The 15558-nt window shown below is 46.0% G+C and overlaps 1 protein-coding gene across 1 annotated transcript; it reads right to left on the bottom strand.

Moving 5' to 3' along the window:
- Positions 1 to 705: 705 nt before the first annotated feature.
- Armcx4 (armadillo repeat containing X-linked 4) lies at positions 706 to 11114 on the bottom strand. Its single transcript, XM_076918801.1, has 7 exons — positions 10921 to 11114; positions 10336 to 10417; positions 9450 to 9539; positions 9037 to 9119; positions 8664 to 8748; positions 3240 to 8351; positions 706 to 2747 (listed from the first exon to the last, which is right to left on the bottom strand). The coding sequence occupies exons 6-7, from the start codon at positions 8221 to 8223 to the stop codon at positions 1051 to 1053; spliced, it is 6681 nt and encodes a 2226-aa protein (XP_076774916.1). The 5' UTR covers positions 8224 to 8351; positions 8664 to 8748; positions 9037 to 9119; positions 9450 to 9539; positions 10336 to 10417; positions 10921 to 11114; the 3' UTR covers positions 706 to 1050.
- Between the last annotated feature and the right edge of the window lie 4444 nt (positions 11115 to 15558).

Below are 15558 nucleotides of genomic sequence, written 5' to 3'. Positions count from 1 at the left end.
CACAGTGACTCAGGCCTACCCTTCCTCCAGTGCTTGGAAAGATGAAGTTTGAGGATTGTCAGGAGTTCAAGGCCAGCCTTGACTACATAGTAAGTCACAAAGGAGAGATAGCTCACTTATTTATTCTCCTTATAATCCCCACAGGAAAGAATGACATTCCAGATGTTTATCATCTCATGCCTCGGCTACTGTGGTAGCTTCCTAGTTTGTTTGCCTATCTCTAGTCACCATTCCTGTCTTCACTCCAACTTGGACACATCCTGAACACAAACCAACCATATTACTTTCTTTTTATCCTCTGGTCATGGAAGTCCTTGATGTTTCTAAGGGATAGATATAATATTTAAAGACTCTCTATTAGCAATCAAGAGTTGCTCTGTGGACAGAATTCAGGCTAATTTCCTCTGTTTTATTTCCTCTCGTGCCCTTGCTCAAACATTTTACCCAAGGCTAGCCAAAACTGGATTCCCACTTCCTTGCCTTTCTTCCTCAAATGGCCTTTTTGACCTTTTGCAACAGCTTGCTTAAGAAGACTTCCTTTTCCACAAAGCATTCCCTGGGTAAGGATACATTGTGCAGTGTTTTCTGCTGCCTTCAAGGACCAATAGGAAGCAGTTATCTGTGACCAAAAGACTCCTGATTTTATTTCTATATATCTTATCTTTCTAAACAGATCATAAAACCCAAGAATGAAGACAATATCTCTTCTTTTGCTTCTTAAAACACACAACTTTATTGATGACATAAAAATAAAGTCTCAAATGTATAAACATAAGTCCACACAAAGGACCAAAGATTACCTTACTTATGAAGAATCGGTTGGTTCTTGCTCATGAAGCATACTAAAAATATCTCAATCCAGACAAGATAAAAATTGACACATGTATTTTCAGTACAAGCTTGAACTTATTTGGTGTTTCTAAAATTGTCCAGCTACAGATCCTCACAGGCAACATGAGTTTTAAAGTTCTAATGCAATTTACAATGTGCATCATGTTCAAGATGTAAAACGAAAATGTTACTCAAACTTTGGGGGAAACAAATAGCCGATCAGAGTTTATTTATTAATACCTCAACTCTTTCTTTCACCTCTGGGTCACTACAATCTGCTGCTAAGGCTCTAAGTTTCTTGGCACAGGCTTTAGGTCGTTGAAACAGGAAATAAAGGGAAGTTTTACTGAACCGGTCTTGCGGATATGTTTTCCCTCTTTTTTTAAAATGACGATTTATATTTTCAAAAAGTAAAAGGGCATTAAGTATATTTTCCTTTGTTTCTTTCTTGCTAAAAATGTTGATCAGTGCTGTTGGTGCATTGGCAATTAGCAAGTCTCTTGTCATAGATGGATTTTTAGAGAAATTCACAAGCATTCCTAAAACATGGTCTTTAGTTTCTCCGCTTCCCAGAGCCAACAAACGGAGAAATTCTGAAATATAATTGGTAACCATATGCTGATATTCACTAGTAATAGTCAGGTGCTTTATCAGTCTTAGTCCAGCCACTTGCACATTTGAATTCAAAGGATAGGTGACAGTATCTTCACATACTTGACTTAAATATGTCTTAACCTTTCTATGGTTTTCAGCAGCAACTGAGATGTTATTCAGTGCATTTAAAGCCTTCTGCCGGACATTAGGGTAGGGATTGCTCAGTAAGCTTTGGATAACTGAAATTCCACCTATATTCCGATCAATTTCCTGGGGATAAGGATAATCAGCACTGTTATATAGAGCATTAGTGGCTATTTCATGAACAGAAGGATCTTCAGTCATTTCAATCATGCAAATGAGTCTTTCAAGATCTTGTGGATCCAGATTAATAGTACGTTTACAGCGGCAGTTGCAGGAATGCACCTTGACTCCAGTATTGCCTTGCCTTCTAAAGCCATCTTCACCTGGAAAGCTGGTTTTGTGTAATAACTTGCTTTCTGAACAAACAATGGTTCCATCCCATACACCCATTCCTGCCCCAGGGACCATTGGCTTTTTGGCTTTCACCTGAGATGAAGACTCATCCTCACATCTGTTTTCATTACCAGTATAGAACCAAGACCTTATGTCAACTCCTTTAGCAGCATTAAACTGATCTTTAGTGTCGTCAGCCTTATCCCCAGTCCCAGATTCAGAATTGACATCTTTTTCATTTGTAGATCTGAGATCATTACTGTCCTCACTCTCAGCCCCAAATAGGGTTCTTAGACTGATCTCTTCAATACCAGGGCTGGATTCTCTACTTAGTTCATCCTCTTCATCATCTTCACCATCATTTACATTTGTAGAAAAAGTCCAAGACCCTAAGCCAGTCCCAGCCTCAGCCCCAAGCCCAGACCCTTTAGTGGTTGAATCTTCATTCCAAAACCAAAACCCCAAACTGGTCTCAGCCCCAGCTTCAGCCCCAACTCCAGCCCCAGGCTCAGCCCCAGCCCCAAGCCTAGACCCTTTAGCAGCTTCATCTCCATCCCAGGACCAAAATTCCATGCTGGTCCCAGCCACAGCTTCAGCCCCAGCCTGAGCTCCTGCCCCAACTCCAGCCTCAGCCTCAGTCCCAAGCCTAGACCCTTTAGTGGCTCCATCTCCATCCCAGAACCAAAATCCCATGCTGGTCTCAGCCACAGCTTGAGCCTCTGCTCCTGCTCCTGCTCCTGCTCCTGCTCCTGCTCCTGCTCCTGCTCCTGCCCCTGCCCCTGCCCCTGCCCCTGCCCCTGCCCCTGCCCCTGCCCCTGCCCCTGCCCCTGCCCCTGCCCCTGCCCCTGCCCCTGCCCCTGCCCCTGCCCCTGCCCCTGCCCCTGTCCCTGTCCCTGTCCCTGTCCCTGCCCCTGCCCCAACTCCAGCCTCAGCCTCCGTTCCAAGCTTAGACCCTTTAGTAGCTGCATCTCCATTCCAGAACCAAAATCCCATGCTATTCCCAGTCTCAGCTTCAGCCTCTGCTCCTCTCTCAACTCCAGCCTCAGCCTCAGCTACAAGCCTAGACCCTTTAGTGGTGCCCTCTCCATTCCGGGCCCAAAGCCCCATTCCAGCTTCAGCCCCAGCCCCTGCCTCAACTCTAGCCCCTGTCTCAGCTCCAGCTTCAGAATCAGTTGAAGCTGCTGCCCCAGCCTCAGCCCCAGGCTCCACTCGCACCTCAGCCTCAACCTTGGTCTCAGCTCCAGCCTCAGCCTCAGCCTCAGCTCTAGTCTTAGATTCAGGCTCAACTTTAGCCTCAGCTCCAGCCACAGTCTCAGCCTCACCCCCAGCATGGGTGCCTGTAAGACCTGCCTCTTCAGATCTGGTCCAGGATTCAGTACTGGCCTTTTTTTCATCCCCTAAGCCAGAACTAACAATGGTTTCTTCCCTAGTCCCTGATGTGGATTCAGTACTGGCCTCATCTTTCATCCCAGCTACAGGCAAAACAGTAGCCTCTTCTGTCCAGCACCAAGACCCTATAAAGGCCTCACTCCCAGGCCCAAACCAAAATCCTTCATTAGCCTCCACCTCAGCACTGACAAGGAATCGTCCACTGGCCTGATCCTCAGACCTAATCCAGGACCCTCCACTAGCCTGGTCTTGAGACTCTAGCCTAGACCCTCCACTGGCTTCATTACTAGCCCTGGACCCAGGCCAGGATTCTCCACTAGTCTGGTCCCCAGTACCAGCCCAGGAGCTTCCTCCACATGTCTGATCTTCAAATCCAGATTTAGTACTAGTCTGATCCACAGGCCCAATCCAAGATCCTCCACTGACCTGACTCCCCATGCCAGGCCAGGACCCACCACTGGACTGATCAGTGGGACATGTTCCAGAACCTCCAATAACATGACCAGCAGCAGCACCCCAGGAAACTCCTCCACTAGACTGATCCTCAGACACAGCTGGCCTGGACCCTGCAGTGGTCTGGTCCCCAGCACCAGCCCAGAATCCTCCTCCAATGGCCTGATCCTCAAATCCAGGTTTGGAACAACCACTAACTTGATCACCAGTCCAGGACACTGCACTGACCTGAGTCCCAGTGCCAAGCCAGGTACCACCACTAGACTGGTTCATGTGCACTGGCTTTGACCCTCCAACATCCTGACCACTGACCCCAACCCAAGGGGCTCCTCCAATAGCCTGAGTCCCAGTGTAAGTACAGTACCATCCACTGGTCTGATCTCCAGTGCCAGGCCAAACCTCTCCATTCGACTGGTCCCTGGGACCCAGCCTAGATTCTCCACCAGTCTGGTCCCCAGAACCAGTCCAGCATCCTCCTCCACTAGCCTGATCTACTCCACTAACAGCCAGTTGTCCAGAGACAGGCTGAGACTCTCCATTGGCCTGGTCTAAAGGCCCAACCAAGAACCCTCCACTGAGTTGGTCTCCAGAACCTGCCCAAGATCTTCCAGCAGACTGATCCTCAGACACTGACTTGGAACCTCCACTAGGCTGGCCAACAGTGCCAGCCCAAGACCCTTCATTACTGGTCTGATTCTCAAAACCAGGTTTGGCTGCACCATTCGACTGATCACCAGTCCCAGTCCAAGATCTTTCCCCAGCCAGATTCCTAGTGCCAGCCCATGATACACTACTGGACTGGTCTACAGACCCTGACGTAGATCCTCCACCAGCCTGGTCCCCGGTTCCAGCCCAGGATGTACCACCAGCTGGATCTACAGTTCCAAGCCTGGATGCTGCACTGGCTGGGTCTACAGTCTCAGTCCAAGACCTTCCACTGGACTGATCCTCAGATCCCAACCTGGACTCTCCACTAGTTTGGACACCAGCTACAACCCAAGACCCCTTTTCACTGGCCTTAGGATCACCAACAACCTGATCAGTAGTCCCTGTCCAGGGCACTGCACCAGTCTGATCTACAGCCCCAGTCCAGTATCCAATACTAACTATATTGCCAGGTCCAGCCCAAGACACTGCACCAGTCTGGTTCTCAGCCACAGTCCAGGTCCCAGTAGCCTGGTCCACAACCCAGGACACTCCACTGGCCTGGACTGCAGGCCATGACCCATCAGTGACCTGACTCACAGCCCAAGGCCCGGCAATGGCCTGGTTTCCAGAGACAACCCAAGAACCTGCACTGATCTGGTTCTCTGCCCCAGTCCAGGTACCTGCAGCGGCCTTGTCTCCAACCCAGGTCCCATCACTAGTCTGAGCTGTTGCCCAGAGTCCTCCACTGGCCTGGTCAGCAGTACCTACCCAAGACCCAAGAGCAACCTCATTCTCAGTCCTAGCCCCAGTCCAGGACTTAATGCTATTTTCATCACAAGCCACAGCCCAGGAGCTAACAATGCCAGCCTTGTCATTAGCTGCCCCACTCCAGGTCCCCATACCGGCTCCACTCTCCTCTTCAGTCCAGGATACACTATTCTCCCAGTCTCCATCTATAGTCTGAAACCTAAATTTGATCCACCGCTCAGCAGCAATCCAGTCCTCAACACCAATGCCATTCCAGTAATAATCATGAACGTTAGGCTGAGCACCTGCCACAGTCACCATTTCAGTAGTGGGTACCGTCCCTACCATAGGCTTTGCATAGACCCTACTGTCTGCAGCGGCTTCTACCTGTGAACTGGATAGACCTTCATTCTGAGAACTGACCACAGCCTGGGGCTGAGCAGAGCTCCTTGTACCTGTTCTTGCTCCTGATTTAGTACCAGCATTGGACCTGATCTTATTCCTGGCACCAAGCAAGGCTTCATTCTGAGAACTGACCACAGCCTGGGGCTGAGCAGACCCCCTTGCACCCACCCCAGCCTCTGCCTTAGGCGCAGCGTTGGAACTGCCCCTGACCTTATTTCTGGCACCAAGCAAGGCCTCAGCCTGGGAAGAAGCCAAAGCCAGTATTGTACTTGCCCCAGACTCTGCCTTAGGCACAGAATTGGAATTACCCTTGACCTTATTTCTGGCACCAAGCAAGGCCTCAGCCTGTGGCTGACTAGAATCTGTTGTACCTGCCCCAGCTTCTGCCTTAGGTACAACATTGGAATTACCCTTGACCTTATTCTTGGAACCGGGTAAGGTCTCACCCTGTGAATTTGCCACAGTCTTGGCATGGGCAGAGCCCACCGTACCTGCCCCAGCATCTGGTTTAGACACAGCACTAGAATTGCCCTTGACCTTAGTCTTGGTCCCAGTCAAGGCAATACCCTGGGAAACGGCCACAGACTGGGGAGAGGCACCCACCCCAGCCTCTGCCTTAGGCACATTGGGATTGCTCTTAACTTTGTTCTTGGCACCAGGTAAGGCCTCACTGTGGGAATTGGCTACAGTCTGGGACTGGGCAGAACCCGTTGTATCTGGCCCAGCTCCTGCTTTAGGCACAGAATTCCGATTACCCTTGGCCTTATTCTTGGCTCCAGGTGCCGTCTCACCCTGGGAACTGGTCACATGAGTCTGGGCAGAGCTTGTTGTAGCTGTCGCAGCCTCTGTCTTAGGCATAGGATTCGGATTGCCCTTGACCTTATTCTTAGTACCAGGCAAGGCCTCATTCTGGCAATTGACCACAGGCTGTGGCTGACCACAAGCTTTCTGGTCTGCCTTTGCCCCTGCTTTAGAAACGGCATTAGAATCCCCTTTGCTATCAACCTTGGAATCAGACAAGGCCTCAGCTTGGGTTTTGGTCCCAGCCTGAGGCTGTGCACACGTTTTCGTGTCTGTCCCAGCCGCTGCCTTACACTTGGCTTTAGCTTTACCTCTAGCCTTACCTTTAGTATTAGGTAAGGCTTCACCTTGGCTCTGGGCCGTAGCCTGAGCTCCTTCCTTACATATGGTATTGGCATTGTCCTTAGCCTTGATTTTACCATCTGGCAAGTCATCACCCTGGACATTGGCCACAGGCTCAGTCTGGGTACTGGAAACCATGTCTATACCAGCCTCTGCCTTAGCCGTGACATGGTTATCACTTCTGTTTTTATCCCCAGTATCAGGCAAGGCATCAGCCTGCAAATTGGTTTTGGTGTTTGCCTTGGCCCCTGCTTTAGCCACCGCACTGGCATTATTACCTTTACCCTTAACCTTGGCATCGGGCATGGCTTCAGTCTGATCACTGGTTACAGCTTGAGGCTGGGTATCCGTTACATCAGCATCAGTCATTGCCTTAACATTGACATCTTTCCCACCATCCGTCATGGCACCAGACGTTGCCTCAGTCTCTATCTTGGCCACAGTCTCAGGTTGTATTATACAAGTTCTTATATCTGCCTCTCTTTCACAAACGTCATTTGCATGGTCCCAAGCATCATTCTTTGCCCCTGGCACAGCTTCAGTCAGAATGTTGGCAGCAATATGAGGCTGACCAGAAGCCTTCGTATCTACCCCAGACCCTGCCTTCGACATGTTTTTGAGATCCTCCTTGTTGTCAGCCTCAGCACCAGCCACATCATCATTTTGGATTATGGCCACAGCCTGAGACTGTGCATAGGACTTCATGTCCACTCCAGTCACTATGACAGACATATCATTAGGATTCTCCTTAGTATCAACTGTGGCATCAAGCCTATCCTCAGATTGAGTTCTAGTCACACTCACAGTCTCTTCCAGTGGTTTTATCGTGGCTTCAGCCACAATTCCAGCCTCATTCATGGTTCCAATCTTGACTACTTCCTTCGTCACTGCCAAGACCTCACTCTGTGTCACTGTTACTCTGTTAATTTCTGTCTCTTTTTCAGCCAATGTACGAGCTTCTGCTTTGGTCTGGGTCATTGCTTCTTTCTTGACCTCTGCCCTGCCAGCCATTGCCCAAGCTTTAGCTTTGGTCTGAGTCACTGCCTCTTTCTTGCCTACTGCCTCAGTCTCAGCATCAGTTTGCGTAACTGCCTCTTTCATGGTTACTTCCTTGGCGTGGGATGTGGATTCAGTCAAAGTCACTGCCTCTGTCATGACCACAGTTTCCACCAATGAACTGGACTCAGATTGGGTCTCTATCTCTTCCTCAAGCATTGTCTTGGCCTGACAGTTGCCACTGGGTCTAACTAGAACAGGGTCCTTGGAGTCTACTTCAGCCACAGGCTCACCTCCTTCTCCAGTTTCTGGTTCAGTCTTGACTCTAGTCTCAGCCTCTCTTCCAGCCATGGCTTCACTTGTGGCCAAGGTCTGGTTCTGTTCCCCAACCACAGTCTCCGTCTCGATTCTGGACCCATTTCTGGCAAGTCCGCTCACACTCTGAGTTCTTCCCTTGGTTAATCTGTAAATGCAGTAGCAGGTACCAGCCCAGATCACCAGTCCTGCAGTCGCCCAGCCCACATCCTGAACACGGCCCATGTAATCACCCCTGCTGAAGGCACGGACAATATATAGGAGGGCTCACTTGGGCTAGGAAAGAGGATGGTGTGTCTGGGCAATGGTGTTTAACCACTTAAAGGCCAGCAGAGCTGCCCCTGGAAGTAGACCTAGAAGTGGAAGAAGGAAATGAATTTAACCGTCTCTTCTAACTCTCCGGCATTATTCAAATAGATACAAACAGGAACCGGAAAGGGTAGGAACGATGAGCTTGTTAGAAGAGGATGATTGGTAAATTTTCACCCCTCATTTTATTTCTTGCTATCCTCCCCGATGCCCAGCTATTTTCATATGCCAAATGAATTGTGTCAAGGATGGCAGGAGGGCTGATAACAAATGGAAGAGGAACAGAAACTCTCAGAACTAGATTTGTAAGGGATCTCCTATGGTTACCATTATCACAGGTCCCCATTCATACGAACCTGGAATGAATGAAGGTCCCACTTTTGTCCTTCTTTTGCTTGGAGAAGCACTCTTAAAGTATCTAGAGTCATGAGACCTTTAGACCTAGAGAAATGCAGACAAAGGGGGAGACAGAGAGGAGTTCATTCTTGATGGAGCAGTCATATTATCAGCAATTTATTCTCTCAATTCATCGAATTTCCTTAGGTGCTATAACACTCTTTTCCACATACCAGAATCAAGGTAAAGGTTTAGGGTAAATATCACGAATGGTGAGGAAAAAAAAAATGGCTGTAAAAGAGATTAAAAAGCTCCTCCTAACTGTCCCTTATGGGCACACTGGTCTCCACTAACCCTCATTAGAGACATACCAGACAGTTCCCTCCCTCTTACCAGTTATTTTGATCAGAGATAATTTCCTCTTTGCTTCCTTGCTTCCAAGAATCTCAGACTCTTAAGCATACATGCAGGAGGATCTATAGGCACATAGAGAAACAGAAGATAATGGGGACTGTGCCCTTAGTAGAACAGACAAACACTGCAATTCTTGGTTCCAATGTTTGCATTGCCAGAGTCCTGATCTATTTTAACACTGTATCCCTATCTTATGATCCCATCTCAAACCTTCTTTGTCACAGCCCAGTCCACCCTCCCTCAACTCTTCCCACTGTTTCCTGCACTGAAACTGACAGGTTGTACGGCATCATTGTGCACATCAGCCGTGCATAGACAAGGCAGAAGTGCCATCCACTGGAGTCCTTTCAAGCTCAACCCACCCTCTTTTGTCATCCCCAGCCACTACCCACCTTCATACCAACCTCCACAGTTTCAAAACAGTCTCCCTCTCTTTCCCTTGCTTCCAGGGGAAAAAAGCCCTACTTCAAACATGAGAAGCCCTGGGAACAGACAAAGAAAAGGGAGAGGGTGAGTGCTGAGTGCTTATGATAGCCTAGCACCAAACGTCTGTGTTCCTCGGCCCTGCCTTTCAAGATTAAGAGACACAGTCATAACCTAGGGCTTCACCTACAATGAAATGGATAAAACAGAGGGGGGGAGAGGAAAAGTAAAAAGGGAGAAAAGGAGAAAATTTATTTTTAAACCACCTGTAGGATTCTAGTCTCAGCCTCTCTTCCAGGCATGGCGTCCACCATTTCCTTTATTAAGATGGCCAGGTAGACATGACTGTCTGGAAACTGGAGGATGGCGGAAGAGATGGAGGCCCAGATCCCATGATTCTTCAATCAGAGCCTGCCATCTGCTTCCCCTGAAAGCCATCTCTAGGAGTCTCAGCACAAGATACAAGGTATGGAGGAGGGCTTTCGCTTCTGCAAAATCATTATCCCATCCCCCAAAGGCTATATCAAACAATAGTATCATTTTTTACACAATAATTTGCATTTTTCAATATCATCTGACATAAATCAAAATAATCTGTAATAAAATTTTGTTTTTGTTGATGTTCACCATAGAATTTAAGTAAAAAGTCTGAAGCCTGGTAAGGAAACAAAGCTTAGGTAAAGTTCCTAGGTTAGCCCCACCCCACATCCTAATTATATATAAATACAATATATACAAATATATATAATATACATACGCAAATATATATATACATATACACATACAAATATAACAGTGCCTACGTGGCTGCATAGAATCCATACAGAACTTCAACGGTTCTATACTGATACTCACATTAACCTCCATAGATCCTGTGCAGTTCTCTTGTCTGTCTCCGTTTTTTCCCTCGCCTCACCACAAATAGAGCCACACCGAACTATTGTCCAAAAGGAGAGAGGAAAGGCACTGAGTGCTTCTGCCAGCACCAAGGCCACACATCCCAACACTCTCCTTTATGGAATCCGGTTGTCAAAGGTCCCTCCCCTTCTTCTGAGACACCACCCCTACGGAGCCCGCCGTCCAGGCACTAAGGCCCACCATTTTCTCAGCAAATGCCACGGTGGCGCGCGTCCCTCCTCTGAAAGGAGCAGGAAGCCCGCGGACATGTGCGGACGCCCATTGATGGAGTTAATTAAAGAGGATGGACATTTCCCTCTGTATTTCCCTCTAGAGACTCTCCCTACCGGCGGCCCTGTCAAAGCACAGGGTTCCCCAGCACAGATTCAGCTAGGGGCTGGGGGACGCGGGAGAATCAGAGGGGAAGGCTTCTTGAACTTGATCCAGCATGGACATCCCCCTCCCCAATCCATCTCCATTGCGCTGCGGGATCAAGAGGCTGCGGCTAGCAGGGCCGCGGCGTAGCCGCCCGGAGACCCTTACCTGCTCTGCTCGCCCAGGGCCCGATGCCAGCCCGCCGCGCGCAGGGAAGCGGGGAGTTGGTGGCCAGACGAGAGTGACGACTGCACCCAAGGCTGCGTCGCTCTGCAGCTCCGGGTCACGTGAGGGACCCGCGTCATCGCTCGCCCTCCTCCTCACAACCCCCCCACTGGTCGGAAGGCAGTCAACAGGACCCCCTTCTGAACGCTAAGGCAACCCCCTCCTCGCGTCCGTGCGCAAAGCCCCAGCGCGCCCCGCCCTGTCACTCATCTCTGCGCTCTCCAATCTGAGCGCCCACAAGTGTCATCACCATCTAGCGGTTGGAGTTTACCGGTCCCTGGTTACTAGGAAGGGTCTGTACCCCCACCCACTCCCAGGCCTCGCCTGTAGCCTTTTCTTCATCTTTGAAGAATCCTTTCTTTTCCTCTTAGGCTACAATACTAACCCTCCCCACTGGCTCTCTATACAACCTGCCTTCCCTTAGCAACAACTCCACCATCAAATCGGCTAGAGAAAGGAAAACCACGCAATCAAAGCCTTCACGTTCTTTGTCTGTATTCCCTTTTCTGTTGACATCATTTTCGCCCCCAGTAAGGGGGAAATGCAGTAAAGACATTTTCATTCGCCATGAAAATACCCAGGTTGTAAAAATTTTAAAGACTCATTCATTTACACAATTTCATGACACTTAAAAAAAAAAACGTTTTCTATCTACTATAAACTGCTCTTGAGCACTGAAAACAGATGTAATTGCTGACATTTTAAATACATTTTTTCCTAAACAAAGCCAGCCCGTTTTTTTAATGCAGTCGACAAGGTAATCTTTGGAAAAAGGTTCAGATTTGAAAACTTGATAGCTTTACTGAAATAATTGAAAGCCTTTGAGGTTTTGGTTGTACTTACCTTTGCCTACCAGGTGCCTGAGTCCTTCTTCACAGGAGACTCTGGATACTTTAACGAAGACCAAACCAAGATGAACCCAGTACTTTACAAACTAGTGACTTCAAAGGTTAGTATCTAATGATGTGGTTGCTTGGTTGGTTCGTTGGACTTTTACATCAATCTCACCACACCCACAAAAGGAGCAACTGCTACCACATAGAAAGAGAGGAAGCTTAACAGGTGGGATTTACATCCTATCATGGCATGGGTGATGTCTCCCCAGGTTCTGCCATTGCTGTTCTGTCTGTCACCCTGTCAGTGGCAAGCATTGAGCATTTTTCAGCAGCAATGGGGCATGTTGGAACAGCATGGCCATCAGTGATCTTTCCCCCTTAGAAATGGAAGAACAGGGTCTAGGATTCCAAACAGTCCCCGAAGAAACGCCTTTTTACTCCCTGTCTTCCTTAATAACTTTAGTGCAACAACCTCACAAAACCCGGAACTCAGGAACAAAAATATGCAGAAGAGTCCCCGGGCACCCACCTGTTTCCACTGGGGAATCATACTCCAAATATAAACTGTCCAGGCAGCCTCCTTCTTAGAATGCTGAAATATGACACCCCAGCTTGAGGCCCTCCCTGGTGAGGGGCCCTGTGTGAAGGAGGTCCTTTCAGGAGGTGAGCCAGGAAACCCACAATGCTTGAAAACACTAATGGATTTTCAGAATTCAAAATGTACATTCTCTACCAAAGAAAATAAGTCATCGATTAACATAAAAATTTAAATCTGGGTTCATCTTTTGAAAGAAGCATACGCTTTGGATACCAGAGAACTGGTTGTAATTTAACTATCCATACATAGTATTAATAAAATATCGAATAGGAAAAAAAAAGTGCCAAAGATATAAACAGATTTATTCACAGAGGAGAAACGAAAGATCCAAACGTCCAATAAATATATAAAAATGCTTGATTTTTAAAAACATGCAAATCAAAACAACTGTGTTTCAGCTATGACATCAAAATTTATAAATTCAATAATATTATTGACTATTTTATGGGAATATGGAAATGCCTATACTCTGTTGGAGATGACTATTTTAATTCAATCGTTTTATGAAGGTCAATTGGACAAAATCTATTAAACAATAAATATAACAGCCTACAATTCTTTCCTGTGGTAATTCTATTCTTTGGTATTTAGTTAAACATACCCTTAGAGAATGACATAGATATATACTGCCACACCCAACTATGATGTTTCTTGCAGTGCTATTAAAGGGTCTTAAAAAATGTTGTAATTGGGCTAGAAAGATGACTCAGTAGTTAAGAGCACTTACTGCTCTCCCAGAGGTCCTGAGTTTGGTCTCCAGCACCTACATCATGTGGCTCACAGCTCTAGAAGACTGAATGCCCGCCTCTGGCCTCTAAGGCATGTATATACACATGGCATGCTCCCACATAGACACACACACAAAAAAAAAGTTTAAAGAGTATAAGGGGCTGGAGAGATGGGTCAATGGTTAAGAGCATTGGCTCTTCTTCAAGAGGACCTGGGTTCAATCCCCAGCAACCACATAGCAGGTTATAACTGTCAGTAACTCCAGTTCTTGGAGATTGGACACCCTTACACAGACATATATGCGGGCAAAATACCAATCAGTTCTCATAAAAATAAACACTTTAAAAAAAAAAAAGTATTAATAGGGGAGAGATTAAGAACTTTTGATAGATTTTTTTACATTGTGAATAATTTTTTAAAAAAGAGTTAAGTCTTGTATTCTGAGAGGACAATTGGACTAATTCTATTATTTACTGTTTTTCTATAAGTACAAGTAACTAATTTCCCTGTATTTGTTTTCTTTTATTTCTCTTGAGACAGGATCTCACTCTAGTTCGTGCCAAGCTAGCCACAAACGCACCTATCCTCCTGCCTTGGCCCTCCAAATGTTAGAAGTACAGGTTGTACTACTACTCCTAGCTCTATTTTCTCTTTTAGAAAAGCTCCTACTATGTATGTCAAGGTAGTCTCAAATTCATGACTCCTCTGCCTCAACTTCCTGATCTGGATTTACGGGCATGCTCAATCCACCTTTATTATCTACTGTCCTGACCATCACTTCATATGCTAACTGACCACTTTCATTTTGTGTCTGAAAAGGATATGCTACTCACATCCTTCTGTGTGTGCTCACCCACATCTCCTCAGCATTATTAACAAAAATAGTCCATTATTCTCCCAACTAACTTACAAAGATGATGTATCATATATGAAATCATCATTTGTGGTAAGATCTGTTTCACTGGAATTTTTGTTTCACTGATATAGGTATCTCTTCCTACTTTATAAGTGGTGTAGATTCCTAGCAAGTTTGGGTATCTGGAAAGAAAAATCCTCAAATGTTCTGCTTTTTTTTTTTTTTTTTTTTTTTTTTTTTTTTTTTTGAGCCAGAGTCTTACTATGTGCCTGTGGCTGACCTCAAACTCACAGGATCTGCCCTCCATTGCCTCCAAAGTTCTAAGATTAAAGGTATGTGCCACAATGCCTAGCACAGGCAATTAGTACAGTCACCACTTTAAACATCTATCAAAGAAGTCTCCCTTGATAAATCAAAGAGATAAGTCGTCTCTTTTACCTATTTGAAATACACAGTGCTTTATCGTTACCTGCAGTTCCTCTACTGTGCAAACATACTAGGGTTTATTTCTCCTATCTAACTGTGACATTGCACCACTTGACCAACCCTGTCCTATCTATTTGTTACTCAGCCTCTGGTAAACATTATTTTATGCTCAACTTCTATAAATTCTGCTTTAGAGATCCTCAAATACATGAAAATAGGTAGTATTTTTCTTTAGATATCTGGCATGTTTTAATTACAACACTGATTTCTGGGTTCATCCATATTATCACAACTGACAAGATTCTTTTCAATCATTGAATAATAATCCATGGCATGCATTTAATCACATTTTTATCTATATAGCCATTGCTGGGTGTTTAGCTTGATTTAATATCTTCACTATTATGAGTAGTTCTGCAACAAACATAGAGGTAGGCTCTTTTATTTACTATTTTCATGGGGGGGGTGCAAAATATATACCCAATAGTTGGAATTTTGTATCATAAGGTAATTCTATTTTTTGCCAGCTTCTCTTTTATACACTAAATTTTATTTATTTATTTGTCTGCTTGTTTTATGTACATGGGTGTTTTGTTTGAATGACTATGCTCTATGCACATGCCTGGTCGTGGTGGAAACCAGAAGAGTGTGCTGGAGCCCCTGAGACTGGAGCTAAATATGAATGTGAATCATCCTGTGGGTGTTGGGAATTGAGCAGCCAATACTCATATGTACCGAGCCATCTCTCCAACCTCCCTCTCTTACTTAAAAAAAAAAAAAAAAAAAACTTTTTAGAGCAGTTAGTCTATCATGCATAAAATTATTTACAACTTACGGACAAAACAATAGAAGTAGCACCTTTTAAAATGGTTTGTTTATTTTTGTTTTATGTACATTAGTGTTCTGCTTGCATGTGTATGTCTGTGTAAAGGTGTCAAATCACATGGAGCTGGATTAGACAGTTGTCAGCTTCCATGTGGGTGCTAAGAATTGAACTTGGGTCCTCTGGAAGAACAGCCACTGCTCTGTAATGCTGAGCCATCTCTCCTGCCCTACAAGTAGTATCTTGAATAAAACATCATTACTTCAGATAATTAGGTCAATCCATATCCTATTTCTTACCTTTCAAAATAGGA

Source organism: Arvicanthis niloticus, chromosome X (assembly GCF_011762505.2).
Source record: "Arvicanthis niloticus isolate mArvNil1 chromosome X, mArvNil1.pat.X, whole genome shotgun sequence".
Lineage (NCBI taxonomy): Eukaryota > Metazoa > Chordata > Mammalia > Rodentia > Muridae > Arvicanthis > Arvicanthis niloticus.
The sequence above is the reverse complement of the archived record's forward strand: the minus strand, read 5'-3'. Positions and strand labels throughout refer to the sequence as shown.